A 25,858-nucleotide genomic window follows, 5' to 3' on the forward strand; every position below is an offset into this window, starting at 1 on the left:
GAAGATGTGCAACAGGAGCCTGATAGTTGAGGGCTGATAACTGTCCCTGAACCTGGTGGTGTGGGTCCCGAGGCTCCTGTACCTTCTTCCTGATGGTAGCAATGAGAAGAGAGCATGTCCCGGGTGGTGGGGGGTCCCTGATGGATGATACTTTCCTGGGCAGTGTCCTTTGCAGACGAGCTCGATTCTTTTCCTGTGTTTCCAACCTTACAAGAACGGGCACGCTCCTGCGGGATGTAACCGGCCGCAAAGCTCTTTGAGACGCCCTGAGCTCGGGAAAGGCGCTACAAAAATGCAGATGTTATTTGGCTCCATCTCATTTACACGTCCCCGTCCGTCTCTGAACGTGCGGCTCCACCCCCCCCCCCCCCCCCCCCCCGAGGGATCTGCACCACTTGTTTCACCAGCTGACAATCTCCTGGTCCCTGTGCTGCCGATCTGGAGGACACGTCCCGGACTGGGGCGACCCCCGTTCTCTCGAGGGGGGTTTGGGGGAACGGATGGGCGGTTTACAACAAACACACGTGCCGGCCACTGACGTTCAGTCAACCCTGATGTCATGGATTTCCGAAGGAGTATAAAGGAAAGCAGCTGGGGTCGTGTGTGAAATCAAGGAACAGGGATGTTTCGAGGCGTTCCGTGAAACAAACGGCGGAACAAAACTCCTACAGAAGCTTTGAAGCAAGAGGATTATTCCGGCCAGTGAGTAGAAACAGTTTAACCATTCGTTCCAAACCGTAAATACTGCTAAACATTTAATCGCCGCGGTGCGTGGAGAAATTGCCTCTGGTTAGAACTGGTCAGAAAAAGCTGCTCTCCAAAGTTTTGACCGATTGAGTCACTTTTTCCATCCCGAAGCAACAGTCTGGTACTGGTTAACATCGGTGGGGAGGAGGAGGGCGGCTTATGCTTTCTGGGATCAAAATAACGTTTGTCAAATCACCTCAGCACGTTCGCTGGTCATGCAGGAAAGTTTAGTTTCAAAAGTGAGTTTTTTTATATGACGAGAACTAAGTTTTTATTTTCCATAAAATGCTGCCAGAAGTTCTGAAAGCTTTTACAAGGGGGAGGGTTCATGGAAAATATTCCCACCCACTCACACAGAAGCCCGAGGGCTTAGACTTCAAGGTGAGGCGGGAGGCTGGCCGGAGGGCGGGGGAGGGGGGAGAGGGGGAGGGGTGGAAGCTGAGTCCCTGTAAAGCTCTTCAAACATGGTCAAAATTTTCTAAAAAAAATATTATTGAGGCGAATCCTTCTCGTCATTAAGTGCGAGAGTCCGAGCCCAAACTTCCCATCTTTGGCAGGTACTCGACGGGTGAGAACATCAGTCTTTGCTCTGCTTAACGTGTGGGGAATGGGACCAAGTCACCAGATAATGGGTTCAGAGGAGCTGCTATTGGAGTCAGAAACACGTTTAATATCATCGGCATATGTGGTGAAATTTGTTTTGCGGCAGCAGTACAATGCTATACATAATTTTTAAAATCTCTAGATTTCAATAAATAATTGAAATGACTATTTATTCATTTCCATATGAGCTGCCTGACCCGCTGAGTTAGTCTATGTGTCGCTCCGCATCTGCAGAATCTCCTGTGTTTACAGTATGTAAATGTATACAATGCAAAAGCAGAAGAAAAGGCAGTGAGGTAGAGTTCATGGGTTCGATGTGCATTCAGAAATCTGATGGCAGAGGGGAAGAAGCTGTTCCTGAATCATGTGTCTTCAGGCTCCTGTTGATGGTAGCAATGAGAAGGGGGCATGTCCTGGGTGACGGGCGTCCCTAATGGTGGATGCTGCCTTTTTGAGGCATCGCCTTTGAAGATGTCCTTGGTGCTGGGGAGGGGGCGAGCGCCCACGATGGAGCTGACTGACTTCACAACTTTCTGCAGCTTTTCCCGACCCTGAAGAGTGACCCCCTCCATTCCAGGCAGCGATGCAACCAGTCAGATGCTCTCCACGGTACATCTGTAGAAATGTCTGTCTGTGTGAGGTCCTCTTAGCTGGCTTTGGTAATATCACACTTGATTGTGGAGAATGAATTATTAAAAGCATGTTGCCAAGTATTATTTGGTATTTTTAATTTAATAGTTCAGTCATGTGATAACTGATAAGACAAGCTCTCTTTAATTCTTAATTTAAATGGAACATTGTCAATGTGTCATAGATCCACAGACTACAGAAATAAGCCCTTCAGCCCATCAAATTCACCCTGGCCTTCAAGAATCTATACTAATTCTAACCAGCACCAGCCTACCCGCCATCAAAAACATACTGTATATACAGAAAGATGCCTCAAAGAGCCCAGCAATATCATAGAGGAAACCACCCACCCGGCTCATGGACTGTTTGTCCTGCTCCCATCAGTGAAGAGACTATGCCAGCATTCACACCAGGACCACCAGACTCAAAAACAGTGACTTTCCCTAAGCAGTAAGGCTGATCAACACCCCCACCCACTAACCCACCCCTCCACACCCCCAAACACTACTACTTTATCATTTCTTGTCAGAGTCACAGACCGTCCTGTGCCTAGTGTCAGCTTATGTGCATACAATCAGTCTATGTATAGAAGCTTTTCTTGTATGTATATATTTATTTATTGTGTTATTATGTATTTTAATGCTGCATCAGATCTGGAGTAGCAACCATTTTGATTTCCTTTACACTCATGTCCTGATGAATGACAGTAAACAATCTTGAATCTTGAGTTCTATTATCCTGATGCAGGGTTTTGACCGAGACTGAGTTCCTTCAGCAGACTGTTTGATGGTGTAGGTCCAAGCATCTGCTGTCCCTTGTGTCTCCTTATTCCCACCTCCCCGAACATTCCCTCTAAGTCTAGCCCTCATACACATGCACTAAGCTAATTTACAGAGGCTACTTAACCTACTGAGGCAGCACAGTAGCAAAGCAGTCAGTGCAGCGCCTTACAGTGCCATTCGTAAGATCGGGGTTCAATTCCCCCCGTCTGTGAGTTTGTACGGTCTCCTCTTGCACAGGAGGCATGGGTTTCCTCCTGATGCTCCGGTTTCCTCCCACATTCCAAAGGCATACAGGTTAGGGCACGCTGTGTTGGTGTTGGAAGTGTGGCAATGCTTGCGGGCTGCCCCCAGCACATATTCGGGTTGTGTCAGACGTTGGTGCAAATGTATCATTTCATTGTAAGTTTTAACGTTCTTGTGACAAATAATGATCTTTAAGACAAAGATCAACTTATCTTAGCCAGCCCATACATCTTTGGGACATGGGAGGTAACTGGAGTATCAGGAGGAAACCCATACAATCACATGGAGAGCGTGAAAACTCCACACAGACAGCACACAGATCAGGACTGAAACCAGATCGCTGGAGTCCTGTGGCAGTGACTCTACTGATTGTGTCACTGTGTACATAAGTGTATCTGAAACCCCAGGGAGGCTGGACGAGACCCTTTGGCAAAATGGGTCCAGTAGACCTAAATGCTGCCTGGGCCAAAGAGCAGCATCTGGGTGTCATGTGGATAGGTTGAGTGAGCTGTAGCTTAGCCTCCTTGGAGCAAAGGAGGGTGAGAGTTAACTTAATGTCTTTCCAGCTGGTAGAGCTGGTGGGTCTGAAAGAAGCTCCACAGAATGATAAGAGGCATAGATTGAGTGGACAGCCAGATACATTTTCCCAGGGCAGAAATGACAATTAGCGGGGAGCGTAATTTTAAGGTGATTGTAAAAAAGTACAGGGGGGTTGACAAAGGTAGAATTTTTTTCTTCACACAGAGAATGATGGGTGTGTGGAGCACGCTGTTAGGAGTGGTGGTAGAGGCAGGTACATTGGGGGCATTTAAGAAACTCTTAGGCGAATGGATGATGGGAAAATGGAGAGTTGTGTAGGAGGGAAGGGTCAGATTGATCTGAGAGCAGGTTAACAGGTCAGCACAACATCATGGGCTGAAGAGCCGGTTCTGTCTTGTGATGTTCTATGTTCTACCACTAGTTAGTATATATTAGATGTGCATATTAATTAGTTCAGCACAACATTATGGGCAAAAAGGCCTGTTCCTGTACTGTATAGTTCTATGTTCTATATTGCCTGGGTGATAAACTAAACTGGTTTATTATTGTCATATGAACTGAAGTGCAGTGGAAAATGGGGTCCTCATACCGTCCAAACAGCAGTGCATTGAGGGAAAACACTAACCAAATTCAGAATAAAGTTTTACAGTTACACAGAAAGTGCAGTGCAGATAAACAACGAGTGCAAGGCCATAACGGGGTAGATAGTGAAGTGAAGAGTCTATCATATCGTACAAAGGGACTGTTCAATAGATCAGCCTCAACAGCTCTGAAGAAGCTTGACAAGATTCAGGAAATAGCAGCCCGCTGGATAGACACCCACACACTGTTATAGAGTGCGTACATTGGGTGGCAGGCTGGAGATGTGTCTCTGCCAAAGGAGGTGTAAGGCACTGTTAGGTCCCCCCAGATCCCTCTGCTCCTCCACACTACCAAGTATCCTGCCACTTACTTTGTAAATATGCTGCTACATATCACGTCCAGGTTGATGCCAGCCAGACGATCTCTGATGAGTATCGGTAATGGCTGGGGTCACCCATTTTTTAAAGACACTGCCCAGAAGAAGGGAATGGCAAACTACTTCTGTAAGATTTTCCAAGAGCAGTCGTGCTGATGGGAAGACCATGATCATCATATGACAGGGCACATGATGGTGACGTCATACAACCTGGCACATAATGATGATGATGATCAACAAGATGCACTGCACCAGCTTACCGAGACTCCTTGGGCACCACCTTCCAAACCCACCAGGTGCAAGGAGCAGGGCAGTAAAAGCACGTGGAACACCACCCATCACCATCACAGGGTCAGTATTGTGGGGTGCACCAACATCTCAAGGACTGTACTACTGAACTGTTGAACAGTCCCCTAGTACAACAAAATGGACTTTTGACTGCACATTCTTTATAATGACCTTGAGTTTTTGTCCAGCTGCACTGCACTTTCTCTGTAACTGCAACATCCTATCCACTCTCCCCCCACCTTCTCGAGGGTATCTAAGGACGGGCATTTAAATGCTGGCTCAGCTTGCAAAGCCCATCTCCCTTGAATGAAATGCAAGTCTGGTTATATCACTGATCAGGGTTCAATTTCCACCATTATATGTAAGGAGTTTGTACGTTCTCCCCGTGAGTGGGTGGGTTTCCTCCGGATGTTCTGATTTCCTCCAAAGGCACCTCCAGGTTAGAGTTAGTAAGTTGTGAGTGCGCTGCATTGGTGCCGGAAGCCTGGTAACACTTGCAGGCTGCCCCAGCGCATGTTTGGGCAGTCTTGGTCGTTGACGCAAAATGACGAATTTCACTGTTTCACTGTGCATGTGACTGACAAAGTTACTCTTTAAGGTGTGCTGCACAACCACATTATAATATCCAAAAGTGTTCTTTTTAACCCAATGATGAGCCAGTATTTAGAAACAGTAGTCTTTTCTGAATGCGAATGGTCTTTTATTGAAAAAATGTCTTTCACGAGTATAGGATATACTAGAGTATGGGCTGTGTTACACTGTACCCTGGCCTCTGAAGGTCAGCAAAGTTTATTATACGTCACCGTATAGCACCTAGATTCACAGTAGAGCACAGAAATAATAAGAATCAATGAAAAACTACACATAAAGACAGACAAGCAACAGGAGACAAAGTGTGCAAATACAAAAAAACAAATATTGATAATGAAAAAATAAATAATACTGAAAACTTGAGTTGTGGAGTCCTTGAAAGTGAGTCTGTAGGTTGTTGAATCAGTTCAGAGTTGTAGTGAGTGAAGTTAACTCCTCTGCTTCAAGAGCCTGACAGTTGAAGAGTAATAACTGTTCCTGAACCCGGTGGTGTGGGACCTCACTCTCCTGTATCTCCTGCCCAATGGTAGTAACGAGAAGAGAGCATGGCCTAGATAGTGGGTATCCATGATGATAGATGCTGCTTTCTTGTGGCAGGGCTCCTTGTAAATGTGCTCAGTGTGGGGAGGGCTATTCCTGTGATGGGCTATCCACCACTTTTTGTAGAGCCGTGCTGATGGAGATTGTGAAGGGGGTGTTGCTGCCAATCGGAACTGGCTGGGTCTGAAAGTGGAGAAGTCAAGGATCCTGCTTCACAAGGACATATCGAGGCCCAGGTCTTGGAGCTTATTGATTAATTTTCAAGGGATGTTATTGCATGGCACTAAATACTCTCATAAATTTCCATAGATGTGCGGAGCATTCTACCTGTCTGCATCACTGTCTGGTATGGAGGGGCCACTGCACTGCATCAGAAAAAAGCTGCAGGACCTTATAAACTCAGCCAGCTCCTTCATGGGCACTAGTCTACCCAGCGATGCCTCAAAAAGGCAGAATCCATCATTAAGGAACCACCTCACCCAGGTCATGCCCTCTCCTCACTGCTGCCGGCAGGGAGAGGGTACAGGAGCCTGAAGACACACACCAATGTTCAGAATCAAAATCAGGTTTAATATCACCGGCATATGTCGTGAAATTTGTTATTATGTGACAGCAGTACATTGCAATACATAATAACAAGTGTGAATTACAGTAAATATATATAACTAAATAGCTAGGTCAAATAAGTAGTGCAAAAAATAGTATGTTAGCATTCATGGGCTCATTATCCATTCAGAAATCAGATGGCAGAGGGAAAGAAACTTTTACTGAATCATTGAGTGTGTGCCTTCAGGCTCCTGTACCTCCTCCCTGATGGCAGAGGGGAAGAAGCTGTTCCTGAATCGTTGAGTGTGTGTCTTTAGGCTCCTGTACCTCCTCCCTGATGGCAGAGGGGAAGAAGCTGTTCCTGAATGGTTGAGTGTGTGCCTTCAGGCTCCTGTACCTCCTCTCTGATGGCAGAGGGGAAGAAGCTGTTCCTGAATGGTTGAGTGTGTGCCTTCAGGCTCCTGTACCTCCTCCCTGATGGCAGAGGGGAAGAAGCTGTTCCTGAATGGTTGAGTGTGTGCCTTCAGGCTCCTGTACCTCCTCCCTTTTGGAAACAATGAGGAGAGGGCATGTACTGGTGATGGGGGTCCTTAATGATGGACGCCGCGTTTTTGAGACATCGCTCCTTCAAGATGTCCTGGATACCACGGAGGCTAGTGCCCATGATGGAGCTGACTGAGTTTACAACTCTCTGCAGGTTCTTTCGATCCTGTGCAGTGGCTCCTACATACTAGACGGCAACACAGCCAGCTAGAATCCTCTCCACGGTACATCTGCAGAAATTTGTGAGTGTCTTTGATGACATAAAAATAAATTGTTTAGGCATTGAGTAGTTGTGTATAATTTCTTTCATTATAATTACTGGGTGTAAAGATTTTGGGATATTGTCAGGCCTTGAAGCCTGTGATCAGTGCAGATTTTTCAAGTGGTCAGTGTTGTACTGTGGGCAAGAGAGTTGTCAGAGTAAATCCCAGACTGAGGACATGGGAATTGGAATTGGTTTATGATTGTCATGTGTACTGAGATGTGTTGTCTGGTGGTGTAGATGAATTCATTACACAGTGCATTGAAGTAGTACAGCAGAAACAAGAGCACAGTGCTGAGAAATGTAACAGTTACAGAGGAATTGCGGGTGCCCGATCACGGTCACGTGAAGCTGTGGGAGCAGGTGGTGGATGGTCATATGAGCAGCTGGTGCAGATCACAAGTCCTCACTATGTGACCAGTGACACCAGGCAGACAGTCTCTGAAGGGTATTGATAACGGCTGGGGTCACCTGTCTTGCAAAGACACCACCCAGAAGAAGGCAATGGCAAACCACTTCTGCAGAAAAAGTTGCCAAGAGCAGTCACGGCCAAACAGCATGATCGCCCACAACGTATGAGATGGCACACAATGATGATGATATAGCAGTGGGGCAGAAACTGGCCTTGAAGCCTGGAGACGTGGTTTCCGGCTTTTTTTACCTTCTGCTTGATGGAAAAGGGAGTAAGAGGGAAATGTCTGGGGTATCTTATTATGCTGGCAGCTTTACTGAGGGAAAGCAGGCTGGTTTCCCTGATGAAGGCAGAATGCAAACTGCAATCCCTGGTGAGAAAATGAAGACCGGGGGAAACAATTCAGTGTCACATTGTGATGACAGGAATGAGTAATGAACTGGCTTGTTTTACTTGGACTGCGAGAGCAGAACTATAAAATGTTGGCCAGAGTAATCAGCTGGCCAACTCGCTTTGGCTCCTGGTCCAGGAAAGCTTAAATTTAAAAGTTCACACCCTGGGGCGATGCGACTTTGTCAGCCGGTTCGAGTGCGCTGGGAAGTGGGTCACCACAGTGCTGGTTTATTTGTTTAGAGATACAGCACAGTAACAGGACCTTCCGTCCCGACGCGTCCACATCGTCCAGTTACACCCAAGTGACCAATTAACCCACTAGCCTGGACTGTGGGAGGAAACTCATGCGGTCGTGGGGAGAGTGTGCAAACTCCTTACAGGCAGTGGCAGGAATTGAACCTGGGTCTCTGGTGCTGTAAAAGCATTATGCTAACCACGAAGCTACCATGCCATCCCCAAATCTGCTGGAAAGGGCAGGCCATGAATCGAATGTTGATGGGCCAACAGCACTTTAGAGGGTTCCTCAAACTGCCACATGTACCGAGATACAGTGAGAAGCTTGTCTTGCATGCTGTTCATACAGATCAGATCATTATACACGGTGCATTGAGGTAGAATAAGGCAAAGCAATTTCAGAATGGCACCAAAATAGTGCAGTGCAAGTAACCAGTAAGGTACAAGATGCATAATGTATTGAATTACCTTTTAACACAGGGAAATGATGCAGTAGCTGGAGTTTACTGATGTTGTGTGACGGAAATGGCTAATGAAAGAGGTGGATAGAGACAACACGTAAAGACCTCCCTTCCATCTAACAATTAAAGGAGAGTTGCCACAGGAAAGCAGCATCCATCATCAAGGACCCCACCATCCAGGCCATGCTCGTTTCTCGCTTACTATCAGACAGGGGCTACAGAAACCTTGGGTCCCACACCACCACGTTCAGGAACAGTTATTACTCTATAACCATCAGGCTCCTGAACCAGCGTGGATAACCTCACTCACCTCAACTCTGAACTGATCCCACAACCTCTGAACTCACTTTCTAGGGATCTTTACAACTCACATTCTCAGTGTAGTTCTCTTTACCTGCACAGTTTGTCTTTTGGACATGGGTTGTTTGCCAAGCCTTTGCTTATGTATAGGTTTTCATAAATTGTGCTGTACCTCCTTATTTTCCTGTAAATGCCTGCAAGGAAATGTGTAGATGGTAACATGTATAGTATGTACTTCGATAACTTAATTTGAATTTTGCACTTTCCTGCTATGATGGAAGGTTAATACTCCTTGTTTTTTTTTGGTCAAATAATCTGCTGACCTCAGAGTAGGGGTTGCCAACCTTTCTTTATGCTTTGGACTTCTACCATTAACCGAGGGGACTGTGACCCCCCCCAGCCTGGGAACCACTGCTTCAGAGGCTGGTACAGTAGTAGGGGCCCTATAGCAGGACAGACTGCATTTTAACAATCAGAGCTCCTGTGCCTTTTTACATCTCTAGTAGCGATCAGGGTAGCGGTGTGGAGATACGTCTCTACCAAAGGAGGTGTAAGGAGCTCCTTCCCTCCGCTAGCCTGCAGCACACCCTGAGGCAAGGTGTAGCACCTGCTTAACCCCCGATCAGGGTCACGTGAAGCCCTGGGAGCAGGTGGTGGATAGTCGTATCACAAGCCCTGGTTATGTGACCACTGACACCGGACAGACAATCTCTGAAGAGTATTGATAATGGCTGGGGTCCCCCATCTTGTAAAGACACTGCTCAGAAAAAGGCAATGGCAAACCACTTCTGTAGAAAAATTTGCCGAGAACGACCATGGTCTTGGATCCGAGGGAAGACCATGAACATCCAAGTCATATGAGAAGACACACAACAAACAAATATGTGATCTGTGATGGCTAGAGGTAGCTTGAGAAGGCCCAATGACCTTGGCCAAAGCCCTTGAAGTTATAGAGGAATTCAGCATGGATACAAGCCTTTCAGCCCAAAGAATCCTTGCTTTCTCTCGTCATCTCCTCACCTCACATCTGTTGTTAATTGAAAGCCATGGATTACTGTGGTTAATCGATAAGTCCATTACAGTGTAGCTTGTGACTCTCATCCAATGATTTTTCTCCCCCCACCCTGTCAATTTCTTCGGGAGGGAGATGGGATATTTTTGCTCATCATGGTTCATTGACAAGACAGCTCCCCGATTGTCCTTGGGAAAGTGATATTGAATTGAATCCTTGAAGTTCAAACTACATTTACTATCCCAAGTACGTACACACAATACAACCCTGGGGTTCGTCTCCTTACAGTTAGCCAAACAAAGGAACTCAAAAGAACCAATTAAAAGAAAAGATCGTCAAACGTCCAATGTGCAATCATGCAAACAATAAACTCAAGCAAATTGCGTTCTGAACTGGAGTCTATAAAGAAGTACTAAATCAAGTGTGTACTGGGCTGTTTCAGAAGCCCGGTATGCTGTGTGACAATGGGGTGTCTTGGTAAACAACAGCACGCTTCTTCCCCTAAAGGACAGCGGTGATCCAGATGCTTGTACTCAGGCCATGCTGGCAGTTTTGCGGTTCGGCTGCTTGTACAATGGTGGGATTTATTATGCTTGTAGCCCACTAAGTTGTGTAACCGTATTTCCATTTAAAGTCTGAACAATACAGTCAGTAACATGTGCAAGAGGTTCAGATCTGCAGACCGCTGTTACACAGGAGAAGTGTGGGGAAAGATTTTTTACACAGTGAGTGGTGGGCTTCTGACCAGGGTGGCCAGTTGTACTGTTGAAAGCAGATGTGATAGAGGCATTTCAGGGGCTTTTAGATAGAAACATGAATATGCAGGAATAGTGGAATATGGAACATGTTCAAGGTACATTTGTTATCAAAATATCTGTGCAGTATATAACTCTGAGATTCATCTTCGCCGGATAACCACGAAACAAAGAAAACATGAAGCCATTCCAAGGAAGGCATCAACCCCCCCCCCCCCCACGCCCATGCGCAAAAAAGTCCAAGTGAACTACATTCCAATCCATGAATCGCGAGCCCAGAACTTTTCTAACACCCTCCCACAGCATCGAGGGAGAGATGCTATCATCCTCCAACAGCAATGAGGGAAAGAGAGAGATCACTCAAACTCAGGAGTCTGCCCTCCGGAGTAGTGAGTAAGAGACCACCACACGCGGACGCATTCTCCAGTAGCAACGAGCGAGAGACTGGTAGACGATGCTGGACGCTTCCACACTCACTTTGATGTTTCAATCTTCCTCGATGCTTTGATCGGCGAGGAATGGAATCGAACTGGGCTCGCACTCCATTTCGAACATCATTGACCTCGAGGCTGCTTGCCTTCTGGAATCTTCTCAGAGACAGCAAAGAGCCAGATCACTCAATTGATCCACAAACTATAGATTACAGGCTCTAAAAGAACCAGAAACACATTTAAAATACAAAGAAGATGTGAAATAAATAGTTTTATGGACTATCTGGAAGATGTCGCCCGAGGGAGCATTGTTTGTAAGTGGATCTTGATCAGATATGCAGGCAAAAAGCATTCAGTTTAATTTGACATTATATTAAACTGAGGAGTTCAATATCTCAAACTATGAGGGATGCAGACTCAGTTGACACTTTTAAATGCCAGCTCAAAAACTTTATTTAACATTTTTGTCTCTTATTTCATTTTTAATTTTTTTAGTTTATTTTCAACTTAGCACTGTTATCACATTGTAAAGAACTTTGAACTACGCTGTTGATATAAAAAGTGCTCGATGAAAAAAGCTCTTATTCAGATTATTATATTCAGCATGGGCGTTGTAGGCTGAGGAACCTGCTCCTGTGCTGTACTGTTCTGTGTTCTAACTGGGGATAGTTAGCTGGTCTGTGTGTGGAGGAGTGTGTGTTGTATTTCTGGGGGTATTAATGTTCAGCGATGCGTGTATACCACTCAGTCTCCTTGGGGAAGTGGGGAGGGTGCGGAGGAGACTCATCAGATGTTGCCTTGGAGAGGTTGGATAGGCAGCTTTGCCGCAGGACACATACATGGATAGGAACTAGGCCAAAGATAGTTAAATGGGATGAGCTTGGGTAAGCACCTTGGTCAGCATGAACAAGTTGGGCCGAAGGGCTTGTGTCTGTATTGTGGAACTCTACGCCTTTAAAATACCAGAGATATTTTAACAATCATACAAATTATAAGTAATTTTATATAAATAAGTGATACAATAAATAAATATAAATATAAGATGTTAATAATATGAATATATATATTTTACATATATGGTGCACAATAGTATAACAGTTGGCATAAGCTTTACAACGTAAGCGGTCATGGTAAGGGTTCATTTCACGCCGCTGTCTGTAAGGAGTTTGCACATTCTCCCCGTGCCCACACGGGTTTCCTCCACGTGCTCCAGTTTTCTCCTACAATTCAAAGGTATACAGGTTAGAGTTTTTAAGTTGTGTGTCTGCTATGTTGATAGCGGAAGCACTTGTGGACTACCCCAAGCACAATCCTCGGAATGCATTGGCTGTTGATGTAGACGACACATTTCACTGTGTGATGCTCATGTGATGAAGCTAGTTAAATCTTAATCATAAATATAATAATATAAATCCACTCTGCCATCAGATTTGTAAACAGACAATAAACCAACCCTTGCACACTACCTCTAATTTTGCTCTATATTTGCATTAGTTATTTTACATACACACACACATACATACGGTGCCTTTAAAAAGCATTCACCCACCCCCATGGATATTTTCATGTTTTATTGTTTTACAACATTGAATCATAGTGGATTTAATTTGGCTTCTTTTTGATATTGATCAACAGTAAAAGACTCTTCTGTGTCAAGGTGAACAGATCTCTACAACGTGATCTGAATTAATTACAAATAGTCGATTGCATAAGTATTCATCCCCTTCAAGTCAGTATTTAGTAGATGTACCTTTGGCGATAATTACAGCCTTGAGTCTGTGTGGATAGGTCTCTATCAGCTTTGCACATCTGGACACTGCAATTTTTCCCCATTCTTCTTTACAAAACTACTCAAGCTCTGCCAGATTGCATGGGGATTGTGAGTGAACAGCCTTTTTCAAGTCAAGCCACACATTTTCAATTGGATTGAGGTTTGGACTCTGACTTGGCCACTTCAGGACATTAACTTTGTTGTTTTTAAGCCATTCCTGTGCAGCTTTGGCTTTATGCTTGTGATCATTGTCTTGCTGGAAAACAAATCTCCCAAGTCACAGTTCTCTTGCAGACTGCATCAGGTTTTCCCCCAGGATTTCCCTGTATTTTGCTGCACTCATTTTACCCTCTACCTTCACAAGCCTTCCAGGACCTGCTGCAGTGAAGCATCCTCACAGCACGATTCAGCCAGTACCCTGCTTCACAGTAGGGCTGGTGTGTTTTTGATGATGTGCAGAGTCTGGTTTATTCCAAACATAGCATTTACGCTAAAGGTTTAAAAGGTTAAATTTGGTTTCATCAGACCATAGAATCTTCTTTCAGCTGATTTCAGAGTTTCACACATGTCTTCTGGCAAACTCTAGCTGAGATTTCATGTGAGTGTTTTCAACAGTGGCTTTCTCTTTGCCACCCTCCCATAAAGCTGAGACTGGTGAAGCCCCCAGGCAACAGTTGTTCTACGTGCAGTCTCTCCCATCTCAGCCACTGAAGCTTGCAACTCCTCCAGAGTTGTCATAGGTCTGTTGGTGGCCTCCCTCACTGGTCCCCTTCTTGCAAAGTCACTCAGCTTTTGAGGGCGGCCCGCTCTAGGCAGATTTACAGCTGTGCCATGTTCTGTCCATTTCTTGATGATTGACAACAGTACTCCAAGGGATAGTCATTGACTTAGATATTTTCTTGTACCCTTCTTCTGACTTGTGCTTTTCAATAACCTTTTCATGGAGTTGCTTGGAGTGTTCTTTTGTCTTCATAGTGTAGTTTTTGCCAGGATACTGACTCACCAGCAGCTGGACTTTTACAACAATCAATTGAAACACCTTGACTACACACGGTGATCTCCATTTCACTAAATATGTGACTCCTAAACCCAGTTGGCTGCACCAGTGATGGTTTGGTGTGTCATATTAAAGGGGTGAATACTTACGCAATCAATTATTTTGTGTTTTATATTTGTAATTCATTTAGATCACTTTGTACAGATCTGTTTTTACTTCGGCACAAAAGAGTTTTTTCTGTTGATCAGTATCAAAAAAGCCAAATTAAACCCACTGTGATTCAGTGATGTAAAACAATAAAAAATTAAATATCCAAGGGGGTGAATTCTTTTTATGTATGGTTTGTTTGTATGTATTTCACTACACTGCTGCTGCAAAGCAACACATTTTGTGACATACTGTAGGCTGGTGATATTAAATCTGATTCTAGTAAATAAGATCATTTTAAAGGTAAAATACCAGAGGTTGTTGTGGAGTTTGCCTTGCTCTAATGTTCTTCACTTTCCCTTTCTGCCAGCCACGCTGAGATGACTCTCAACACACAGAGAAGCACCGGCCACACTGTGCTTCAGAGGCGTGCCAGTTCCCCTGTGCCCTCGTCTCATCAGCACGCCCACCCCGTCCACAGCCTGACCACTGAGAGGGAGCTGGCAGCCTGCCCGGACCGACCTGGCAGACCTCGGCTGGGGTACTCTGTCTCGTGCCAGCCGTCGGAGAGGGAGCGGAGTGGCTGGTCGTCCGACTCGGCGGATTCCGACGTATCCAGCGAGGACTCTGGCTGTGGCACCTTCCGGGTGCTCCTCCTTGGCGACTCTGGAGTGGGCAAGACCAGCCTGGTCAACGTCTTTGCGGGGATTCAGGATGCTCACGGCGAGAACACAGGAGGCAAGATTGGGAAACCTGGGAAAGGAGGAGGCTGTTCAGCCCCTCTAACTTGTACAATCAATTTTCCACTCGATCGTGGCTTCACTACATTGGCTTAGTCTCCTGCTAATGTTCCATATTTAGGGTGCTGAGGAGGTTTACCATGATGCTGCCTGGATTAGAGAGCATTTCTTATGAGGAAAGCTTGAGCAAGCTGGGGCTTTTCTCTTTGGAGCAAAGGAGGAGGAGAGGCAACTTGATAGAGGTGTACAAGACGATAAGAGGCATAGATAGAATGGACATCCAGCACCTTTTCCCAGGCAATGGTGAATACCAGAGGAGATGGAGGAAGGTGTAGATGCCCGAGGTGGGTTTTGACACAGTGATGGTGTGTGGAGTGCACCGCTGTGGGTGGTGGTGGAGGCAGACATGTAAGGGCCACTTACGAAACTCTTAGATGGTTATGTGGATGATAGATAAGCAGAGGGCTATGTGGGAGGAAAAGCTTAGATTGATCTTGGAGTAGGTTAAAAGGTCCGTACATCATCATGGGTTGAAGAACCTGTACTCTGCTGTAATGTTCTATATTCTGACTCCTATGTTCTACCTCAACAAAGTCGTTTCCATCTTTTCCCTTGGTGTCCAACATCCAGACTCCCACAGACTGGAGAAGGTAGAACATAGAACAGTACGTCACTGGACAGGTCATTTGACCCACAATGTCCTGCCAATCTCCATGCCAATTTATACTCAATGATCTCCTCCTGTGTATCATCCATATCCCTCCACTCCCTTGATATTCACGTGTTTACCTAAGAAGGTTGTCATAACCGGGGTGGTAATAAGGACAAGCTCCCACTACCTACTAAATGCTCCCAATGATGTGTGCCTCAAATAGCCTCTGACAACCAAGTCCAGCTCCCGGTCTTCACGTGTGGCTTAGCTACGAAGCCCGGTGGAAATGTTTCTATTGACCGGAGAAGGGGCAGAGGCGGGCTACTGGTGCCTTAAAACCAGTCGCTTCGGGCAGATGAGGCTCGTCAGCCATGGTTGACAGCTCATCTCGAAGGAAAACTCGGATCTCAAACCTCCGCTGCCTTGCAGCTACACCACTCATGGGGAAGGGTTTGGAAGTAAACCCCGAGAGCAAAAAATGATACTAAGTCAGTCCTACTGACTGGCAACTCCTGCGATGCTGCTGGTACAAAGCTGTATCGGTCTCTGCCCTTCCTTTGGGCGGAGAGGGGGAGCCTGCTACATGGGCAACATCTTGCTCTCCATATCATACTGCCCAGGCTTGCGTATCTAAACAGCTAGGTCACAATGTCCATGGTCAACTCAGACTGATAGAAACCCTCACCTCACATCTAAAAGCCCCTTAAACTCCGCCAAACCGTTTGCTTCCACTACTGCCCCTGGTAACCCATTCTTGGCATCAGTCACTCTCTACATTTATATATAACACAAAAAAGAACTTGGCCCTCACATCTCCTTCAAACCTCCACCTCTCCCCCTCCCCCACCACCTTAAAACTCATGCAGTCATCCATTTGAAGATGTACCTTACACTTTGAATATCTGAGAAGTCTACTCCATACTTAAAGTCATCCTCCCTTATTCTGATTGCCCAAACAAGGGACATAGCTTCCATGGCAACAGACACAAAATGCTGGAGGAACTCAGCAGCCCAGGCAGCATCGATAGGAATGAATAATCAGTCAACATTTCAGACCAAGGCCCTTCTTCAGGTCTGAGGTAGAAGCTAGAATAAGAAGATGGGGGAGTGGGGGAAATTGAGTGGGTGGGGGAGTGGGGATGAAGTAAGAAGCTGGGAGGTGATAGGTGGAAGGGGTAAAGTATTGAAGAAGAAGGAATCTGATAGGAAAGGACAGTGGACCATGGGAGAAAGTGCTGGGCAAGAGAGAAGAGGTGAGAGGGGACCCCTAATTAATTACTCTGCGAGTGGCTAGACTTTAGAACCATTGAGACAAGGGGCCCAAAGCACCACACAGGTCCTTTCCAGACGGGCAAAAGGGAAAGGGTCAGAGGCCTATTCAGAGGGAGTAGGGGAGGGGAAAGCAGGCATGGAGCAAAACCACAGACCCATATCTGTTTCTATGATGGAAATTTCAGCCACATTTTTAAAAAAGAAAGTTTGCAATCTCACTCGAGGAGTGCAGAGCATGGCAACAGGGCACAGGAGGAAATAGCTAGCCAGACCAGAAATAGGGGCAGCTAGAGAAGTTGGAGCTATGTATGCATCATTTCTATAAATATGTTATGCTGATACCACTGATGGCTGTACAAGGTGCAGGACTGAAGAACTGAACCTTCAGCATTTCTGGGAGCAGGCTTTAAATATATTGACCCACGGCACGGGCCAAGTCGTCTGCTGTGGGAGGTGAATCATAGCAGAGCTGACCCTGTTCCACCTAATCCCCAAGAGCTTATACATCTAGAATAAACATCTTATCATAGTCCCATGGTCAGACAGATCTGCAGAAGTAGAAGTAGAAGCCCCGGTAACCATATAAGAACTGAACACAAGAGTTAGGACTCTCTGCTTTCTACTCCCTCTATCATTGAAGGGAGGTCCATTCGGCCCTCCCCATTAATCTCCCTACTGGCTGCAGAAGTGCTACACCAAGAAGAATCTTGGCCCGAAACGTCGACTGACTATTCACTTCTATAGATGCTGCCTGACCGACGGAGTTATGTATGTGGTGCTCAAGACTGGGGACATCATGTCCTAGACAAGGTGTCCAAGATGTTGGTGAGGCCACATTTGGAGGACTGGTATACAGTTCTGCTTGCTTGGCTGTATGAAGGATGTCATAAACGCAAGAGGCTCTGCCGATGCTGGAAATCTGGAGCATCACACACACACACTCTGGCACAATGCTGAAGGAACTCAGCAGGTTAGGCAGCATAAATGGAGAGAAATAAACAGTGGACATTTTGGGCTGAGGCCCTTCATCAAGACTGGAAGGGAAGGGGGCCATAATAAGAAGGTGGGGGGGTGGAGGGAAGAAGTACAAATTGGCAGATGACAGCCAGTCGGTGAAGCCTGGTGAGGGGTAGTTGGTTGGGTAGGTGGGGAAGTGGGTATGAAGTGAAGAGTTGCGAGGGGATAGGTAGAAGAGGTGAAGGGCTGAAGAACTCTGATTAGAGAGGGCGGTGGACCATGAGGATGTCATTAAGCTGAGAAGGATGCAGAGAAAATTCACAAGGACATGGCTGGGAATGGAGGGCTTGTGTTGTGGGGAGAGACTGGATAGGCTGGTATTTTCTTCTTTGTGGTATAGGCAGCTGAGGCGTGACCTTGTAGAGGTTTTCTAAATAATGAGGGGCACGATTAATGTAGCTGATCACAGTCTTTTCCCCAGGGTCGGAGAGTCTAAAACTAGAGGGCATATGAGGAGAAAGATTTATAGTGGACCTGAGGGATAACTTTTTCATATGGAGGGTGGTAGATACCTGGAACAAGCTGCTGGAGGAAGTGGTAGATTGTACTGTTACAAAGTTCACAAGTGACATTTGGACAGGCAAATTGCAAATGTGGCTAACCTGAATATTCAGAACCACAACGTGATTTGCTGACGTTTGTACTCGCTGTGACAACAAGCACGTCGTGCACCTACTGAGATCAATAAATTCCCCACATCGTCACCCTGACAAAATTAATCAAAACGACACTCCAAAAAAAAAGGTCTCGTCCGGAAATGTTGACTGCTTACACTTTTCTATAGCTGCTCCCTGGCCTGCTGATTTTCTCCAGCACTTTGTGAGCACTTCTTCCAAGCAAATGTGCGAGTTGTCAGGTTAATTGCCCACAGAAAATTTCTCCCGATATGTATGTGAGTGATAAAACCTGGGGGAAGTTGATAGGAACGTAGGCATGATCAAAAATGGGATTAGTATAGGTGTAACTCTCACTTTGGCTTGCGGCTTAATATAGGGGATGATAGCAACCCCACCACCCCCCCGGCCTAGCCAAACTTAAGAAATCTCGTTTGGACGGATTCTGCACGATGTGTCCCCTGTTACAAATCAGTACCACGAAATAATAAACAGTACACAATATGCGATTAAACAATTGAGCTTTATAATTCTTAATTTGACTACATGGTTAGTAAAGAAAACGAAAAAAAGACAAAAGGGTCCATTCTCATGAAACAGTCTCATACACAAAGTTGGAGCTCACCGATAAGGCCGTTTGTCCACCATTGACCTCCTCTGATTGTCGCTGACCTTCGGACCCTCGCTCCACATCCACTCCATCCGGTGGTCTACCAACTCTCTCCATTCGCGTCTTCTCTCCTCATCTCTCCCCGGCAAAAGACCCCGAATTCCTGGCTCCCAGACACACAAGGAAGAGCAACATCCCACTCATTGGCTAATGTGCACCGTTATTTCCAGTCATAACCCACCCAAACTGCTACAGAGAAGCCATTACATTAGCAGTGAAAACTTACAGAGTGTTACATAGGATTAGTGTAACTGGATGCTTGGTGAGTTAGTGTAGACGTGATGGGCTGCAGGGTCTATTCTTGTGATTTGTCTAAGACTCTAAAACAAGTATTCCCAATACAGACCCCTCAGTTAATGGTCAAGGTCCATGGCATAAATAAGGTTGGGAACGCCTGTTCTAAATTGACTTTAGAGGGTGGAAGTTCAACAACAATAATATTGAACAGTACAGCTCAGGACTAGGCCTATGATGTGCCAAACTAATTCAGCTAGTAATTAATTATCTACTAAACTGATCTCTTCTGCCTACACAATGCCCATATCCCTCCAGTCATGTGCCTACCTGAGAACCTGCTAAATGCCTTCATCAATTTTGCTGCCACCCCTGACAGCACATTCCAGACATGAAACACACTCTGTGTTTATTAAAAAAAATCTTCCTTCCTCTCACATTAAATGCATGTCTGCTCATATTAGATATGTCAATCCTGGGAAACAATGTTGAGTGTACATATTCTATATCATTTGTTGTGTGCCATGTTGTACAACGTTAACACTTTCATTCCCAGAATCATCCTCTGTACCTTCTCCAATGCCAGCACATATTTTATTATATAAGGGGGCCAAATCCGTATGCCATCATCATCGTACAGCGTGGGCAATCATGGTCTCATGGCCGTGTTTGTTCTTGGCAAATTTATTTTCAGAAGTGGTTTGTCGTTGCCTTCTCCCAGGCAGTGCCTTTACAAGGTGGGTGACCCCAGCCATTATCAATACTCTTCAGAGATTGTCTGCCTGGTGTCAGTGGTTGCATAACCAGGACTTGTGATTTGCACCGGCTGCTCATACAACCATCCACCACCTGCTCCCATGACTTCACGTGACCCTGATCGGGGGTCTAAGCAGGTGCCCAAGGGTGACCTGTAGGCTAGCGGATGGTAGGACTGCCTTACACCTCCTTTGGTAGAGACATAACTACACACATAACCCACCACCAGTTATATATGCTCTATGTATGCCCCTTAAAATCTCTTAAACTTCTTTCAGATCTCCACTCAGACTCAAGACACTGTTGTTCCTGATTCTTTTATATAATAATATCACTTGAGAGAGATGTCATCATTGATGTTGAATGCATAATATTATAGAAATCCACAGTGGTGTAATTAAAGATTGAATAGTGGGTCCAGGAGTGAGTGAGCAAAGACTCATGGCATTTTGAGGGTGGGTCTTGTGAAGAAAGAAAGAATGGGAGAGGGACACCAGGTGGAATGAATGGCAGAGGATGATGAACATTTCTGAGGCTAAGAAAAATGAAGGAGTTTTTCTTTATATTTTGAAGAAACCTGGGAGATTTAGAAGCTGCATTCTTTGTGAAGTTGGCTGTTATATTTCAGTGAGCAAAAGGTCAGGGTTTGCTGAAAGGTCTCAAGGCTTCGGGAAACCGGGGATGACAAGGCAATTAATAACTGCTGGGGCCTTTCTCCAGCCTCACTTCAGACCACTGCAATGGAAAATGTTTCAAAGTGTTAGCTTAACTTTTGATGAAGAGCATGTTCCAAATTAATGAGCTTTTCTATTGGGCAGTCCGCAGGGAAATCTAGAATTTTAGCAATGTGCCTCTTTGTGTTAACCACAAATAATTCCACTGTTTGCAAAGTAAATTCTTTGGAGATTTGATTCCTGACGAGTCAAATAAAAATAGCTGCCTGAAGATATTGAAGATGTTTCCTTTCAACTCAATAAATTAGGGAAAACCGAAGCAGATTCCTCCTTTGAAACTTCGAAAGTCAGAGGTGAAAGATTGGAAATGCCAGCTCTAAGTCCTACATTTCAGAGTTCCCTCCCTAAGTTTTTCTACTACATTCATGTTCTCTCCCTCTCACCCCACCGCACCCCACTACCCTAAAGAACTTAAAACCACCTTCTCTGAACAAAGCTTTTAACCACGTGTAGAGAATGTCTCCTTGTAGGGCCTTGATGTGAAGTTTCTTTGATAAAGCTTTTGTTACCTCACTGCGTAAAGGCCATACATTACAGAATCAGAACTGGATTTATTACACCTCTGATATATTTCATGATATTTGTTGTATTGTGGCAGCAGCACAGTGTAATACATAAAAGATATTATAAATTACAGTATTTAAAAATACAGTAAGGTGGTGTTCTTGGACTGTTGGAAGCCTGACAGCAGAGGGGAAGAGGCTGATCAAGTGTTGCATGTGGGCCTTCGTGATGGTAGTAATGAGAAGAGGGAATAACTGAGATGCTAAGGGTCCTTAATGATGGATGCTGCTTTTTTGAGGCATTACCTTTTGAAGATTCCTTGAAGGTGGGGGGTGGGGGGGGTGGCTAGTTCCAGTGATGGGGCTGGCTAAGATTACAACCCTTGGCAGCTTTTCTGATTCTGTGCAGTGGCTCCTGAATGCCAGACAGTTTATGCAATCAGAATGCTCTCCGATGTGCATCTGTAGAATTTGCTGGAGTCTTTGGTGACAAGCCTCCTCAACAGCACATCATGCCACCATTTCTGGACCATTATGTTCCTACTATTTCCCTGAAAGCAATCTCGTCAGAGTTAGTTCCAATCCTATTCTGCTATTTTCCTTTCCCACTCTAGTACACCATCCCATTTCCTTTTCCTGCTTCCATGGTATTTCTGGAGTTGGAATATCTACTCTTGTGTGATGACATCTCTCACGTTAGATCACACCTACTTCCTCTGGTCTCCACACTAATGAAAGCAAATCCCCTTTTTCCATCTCAATTAAACCCTTCAGGACTTTGAAATTCTGTAGAGTAGAGTTTAGACATCTAAATGTAAGTTACTTATAGAGCCGTACTATAGCACAGAAATAGGCCCTTTGGCCCATCTAGTCCACACTGAACTGTTATTTTGCCTAGTCCCATCAACCAGTCTCTGGGCCATCACCCTCCATGCCCCTCCATTCCATGTACTAATACAAATTTCCCTTAAATGCTGGAATCGACACACATCCACCACTTCCACTGGCAGCTCGTTCCACACACTCACCCCCCCCCCCACCCCCGAGTGAAGAGGTTCTCCTTAAATTTTTCTCCTTTAACCTTTAACCTATGACCATTAGTTCATGTTTCACCCAAGTCAAGTCAAGTCAAGTCACTTTTTATTGTCATTTCGACTATAACTGCTGGTACACTACACATTAAAAATGAGAGAACGTTTTTCAGGATCATGGTGCTTACATGAAACAGTACAAAAACTACACTAGACTACAGACCTTCCCAGGACTGCATAAAGTGCACAAAACAGTGCAGGCATTACAATAGATAATAAACAAGACAATAGGTACAGTAGAGGACAGTAAGTTGGTGTCAGTCCAGGCTCCGGGTATTGAGGAATCCGATGGTTTGGGGGAAGAAACTATTACATAGTCTGGTCATGAGAGCCCGAATGCTTTGGTGCCTTTCCCCAGACGGCAGGAGGGAGAAGAGTTTGTATGAGGGGTGTGTGGGGTCCTTCATAATGTTGTTTGCTTTGCAGATGCAGCGTGTAGTGTAAATGTCTGTAATGGCAGGAAGAGAGACCCCGATGATCTTCTCAGCTGACCTCACTATCCGCTGCAGGGTCTTGCAGTCTGAGATGGTGCAATTTCTGAACCAGGCAGTGATGCAGCTGCTCAGGATGCTCTCAATACAACCCCTGTAGAATGTGATGAGGATGGGAGTGGGAGATGGACTTTCCTCAGCCTTCGCAAAAAGTAGAGACGCTGCTGGGCTTTCTTTGCTATGGAGCTGGTGTTGAGGGACCAGGTGAAATTCTCCGCCAGGTGAACACCAGGAAATTTGGTGCTTTTTACGATCTCTGCTGAGGAGCCATCAACGTTCAGCAGGGAGTGGTCGCTCTGTGCCCTCCTGAAGTCAACAACCATCTTTTTTGTTTTGTTCACATTCAGAGACAGGTTGTTGGCTCTGCACCGGTCCGTTAGCCGCTGCACCTCCCATCTGTAAGCTAACTCGTCGTTCTTGCTGATGAGACCCACCATGGTCCTGTCATCGGCGAACTTGATGATGTGGTTCGAGCTGTGTGTTGCAGCACAGTCGTGGGTCAGCAGAGTGAACAGCAGTGGACTGAGCACACAGCCCTGGGGAGCCCCCGTGCTCAGTGTGATGGTGTTGGAGATGCTGCTCCCAATTCGGACTGACTGAGGTCTCCCAATCAGGAAGTCTAGGATCCAGTTGCAGAGGGAGGTGTTCAGGCCCAGTAGGCTCAGCTTTCCAATCAGTTTCTGAGGGATGATTGTGTTGAATGCTGAACTGAAGTCTATGAACAGCATTCGGATGTACGAGTCTTTTTTGTCCAGGTGGGTTAGGGCCAGGTGGAGGGTGATGGCAATGGCGTCATCTGTTGAACAGTTGGGACAGTACGCGAACTGCAGGGGGTCCAGTGAGGGGGGCAGCAGGGTCTTGATATGCCTCATGACGAGCCTCTCGAAACACTTCATGATGATGGATGTGAGCGCAACAGGATGGTAGAACCTCGGTGGAAAAAGCCTATTCGTATTTACCCCATCTATACCCCTCATAATTTTGTATACCTCTAGCAAATCTCCCCTCACCCTCCTACTATCCAGGGAGTACAGTCCTAACCTTTTACTATAACTCAGATCCTCAAGCCCCAGCAACATCCTCGTAAATTTTCTCTACATTTTTTCAGTCTTATTTAGATCATTCCTGGAGGGAGGTGACCAGAACTGCACACATTGCTGCAAATTAGGCCTCACCAATGTCTCATACACCTTCAACATAACATCGTAACTCCAGGACTTAATACTTTAATTTGTGAGGTCTAATATGCCAGAAGATCTCTTTATGAACCTATCTACCTGCAGTGCCACTTCCAAGGAATTATGATCTGAATTCCCAGATCCCTCAGTTCTATTGCACTCCCTGCACTGCAAAATTTCTCTGTACTCTCAGTTTTATAACTTTTCTGACCAGAACTGTGCGCAACACCCCACATTTGACCTTACCAGTGTGGAATCTTGCTTGGAATCCGTGAATTCAAAACTTGCCCCCGCTTCTCACGTTGCTTCAGGGAGGCCTCTGGTATCTCTGGAATGGAGGGCCACATGTCACTCTGGGAGCACTATCTCTAGAAAAAGAATGCAGGGAGACCTACCAGGCCCGAGATAGCTCGCTCTGGATGCCAAAAATAGAGACAGAATTCCATCCACAGCACCAGCACGGGTCCAGATGATGAGTTAAGAAGTATTTTTAAACAAAAGCTAAAGATACCCAGAGGTTATCCCAGCCACCGGCCATGTTAAGCTTTGACTTACAGCCTGAGGCATGCAACCTAGTCACTGTTTGTAATTAAACCCAAGTTCAAGGCCAATTTAGCAACTGCCTCTCCCCACTGTTGCATCAGCAGTTACCCTGCCCGTGGAGAGCTTGAGAAATCCTCTCGTGCTGGTGGCTCAGCAACATTCTATTTGTGGCCTGCTTGCTCCAGTAGATTTGGGACGGCTAGGTTGGAATGCTATGGCTTTCTTCTCTGGGGATTGTTGGGCATGTTCCATGCTTTCACTTGCTGTTGTCCTTTCGCTCGTTCGTTAGGTGCGGTGTCATATGATGTGGGTGATCATGGTCTTTCCATGACCGTGGTTGCTCTTGGCACATTCTTCTCAAGAAGTGGTTTGCTATTGCCCTCTTCTGGGCAGTATCTTTACAAGGCAGGTGACCCGGCCATTCTCAATACTCTTCAGAGATTGTCTGCCTGGTGTCAGTGGTCGCATAACCAGGACTTGTGATATACACCACTTGCCCATACAACCGTTCGCCACCTGCTCCCACAGCTTCATGTGACCCTGATCCGGGGGTTAAACAGGTGCCCCTAAGGGTGACCTGCAGGCTGGCAGAGGGAAGGAGCACCTTACACCTCCTTTGGTAGAAGCGAATCTCCAGCTCATCAGTTTTTATAGTTTCAGAACAAAAAGCATAAGAATGGGGAATCTTAGCAAAAGAAAATGGAGTTGTTTTATTTGAATTGATGTGTCAGTGCAAGAAATGTCACAGCAATGAAAGGTTCAAAGTTCAAAGCAAATTGAATTTTGTGCAACTTCTAAATACCATCATGGCTTTGAGCTAACTTTCTGTCTTAAGCTACTGTGACTTAGTCTCTGGAGTAGGTAACCTAGTCAGCACAACATTGTGGGCCAAAGGGCCTGTAACCTACTGTAGATTTCTATGTTCTATAATACCAGGAGACCTACTCATGTCCTCCGTCATGGGTCATTGTGGGAGCTGGTTAATCACTTCAATGTCAACAGTGGTGTTATGGTTAAGTAGTTCCTGAAACTGTCCCTTTCATTGAGAATCGATGGCATCATTGTCCTTTAGCAGCCTTTGTCCATCTTTGGAGCGATGGGGGTTTGGGCCATTGATGTACCATCAATAACTCTCGGAGACGTGAGGCGAGGGATAGGCTTTTATCAGCTGGAAGAG

At 45.7% G+C, this 25,858-nt stretch overlaps 1 protein-coding gene across 2 annotated transcripts in view; it reads left to right on the top strand.

Annotated features, from left to right (window-relative positions):
* The first annotated feature begins 388 nt into the window (after positions 1–388).
* rem1 (RAS (RAD and GEM)-like GTP-binding 1) overlaps positions 389–25,858 on the top strand; it is a 55,809-nt gene continuing 30,339 nt past the window's right edge. The window contains exons 1-2 of one of the 2 annotated variants that reach the window (XM_059980958.1): positions 389–702; positions 14,557–14,924. In XM_059980958.1, the coding sequence (XP_059836941.1) occupies positions 14,567–14,924 (358 nt within the window). In that variant the 5' untranslated portion in view covers positions 389–702; positions 14,557–14,566. Of the gene's footprint in view, positions 703–869; positions 987–14,556; positions 14,925–25,858 lie in introns of those variants that run through there. The other variant, XM_059980960.1, reaches the window with a different exon arrangement.

The sequence above is a fragment of the Hypanus sabinus genome, chromosome 9, assembly GCF_030144855.1.
Source record: "Hypanus sabinus isolate sHypSab1 chromosome 9, sHypSab1.hap1, whole genome shotgun sequence".
NCBI classification, from domain to species: Eukaryota; Metazoa; Chordata; class Chondrichthyes; order Myliobatiformes; family Dasyatidae; genus Hypanus; species Hypanus sabinus.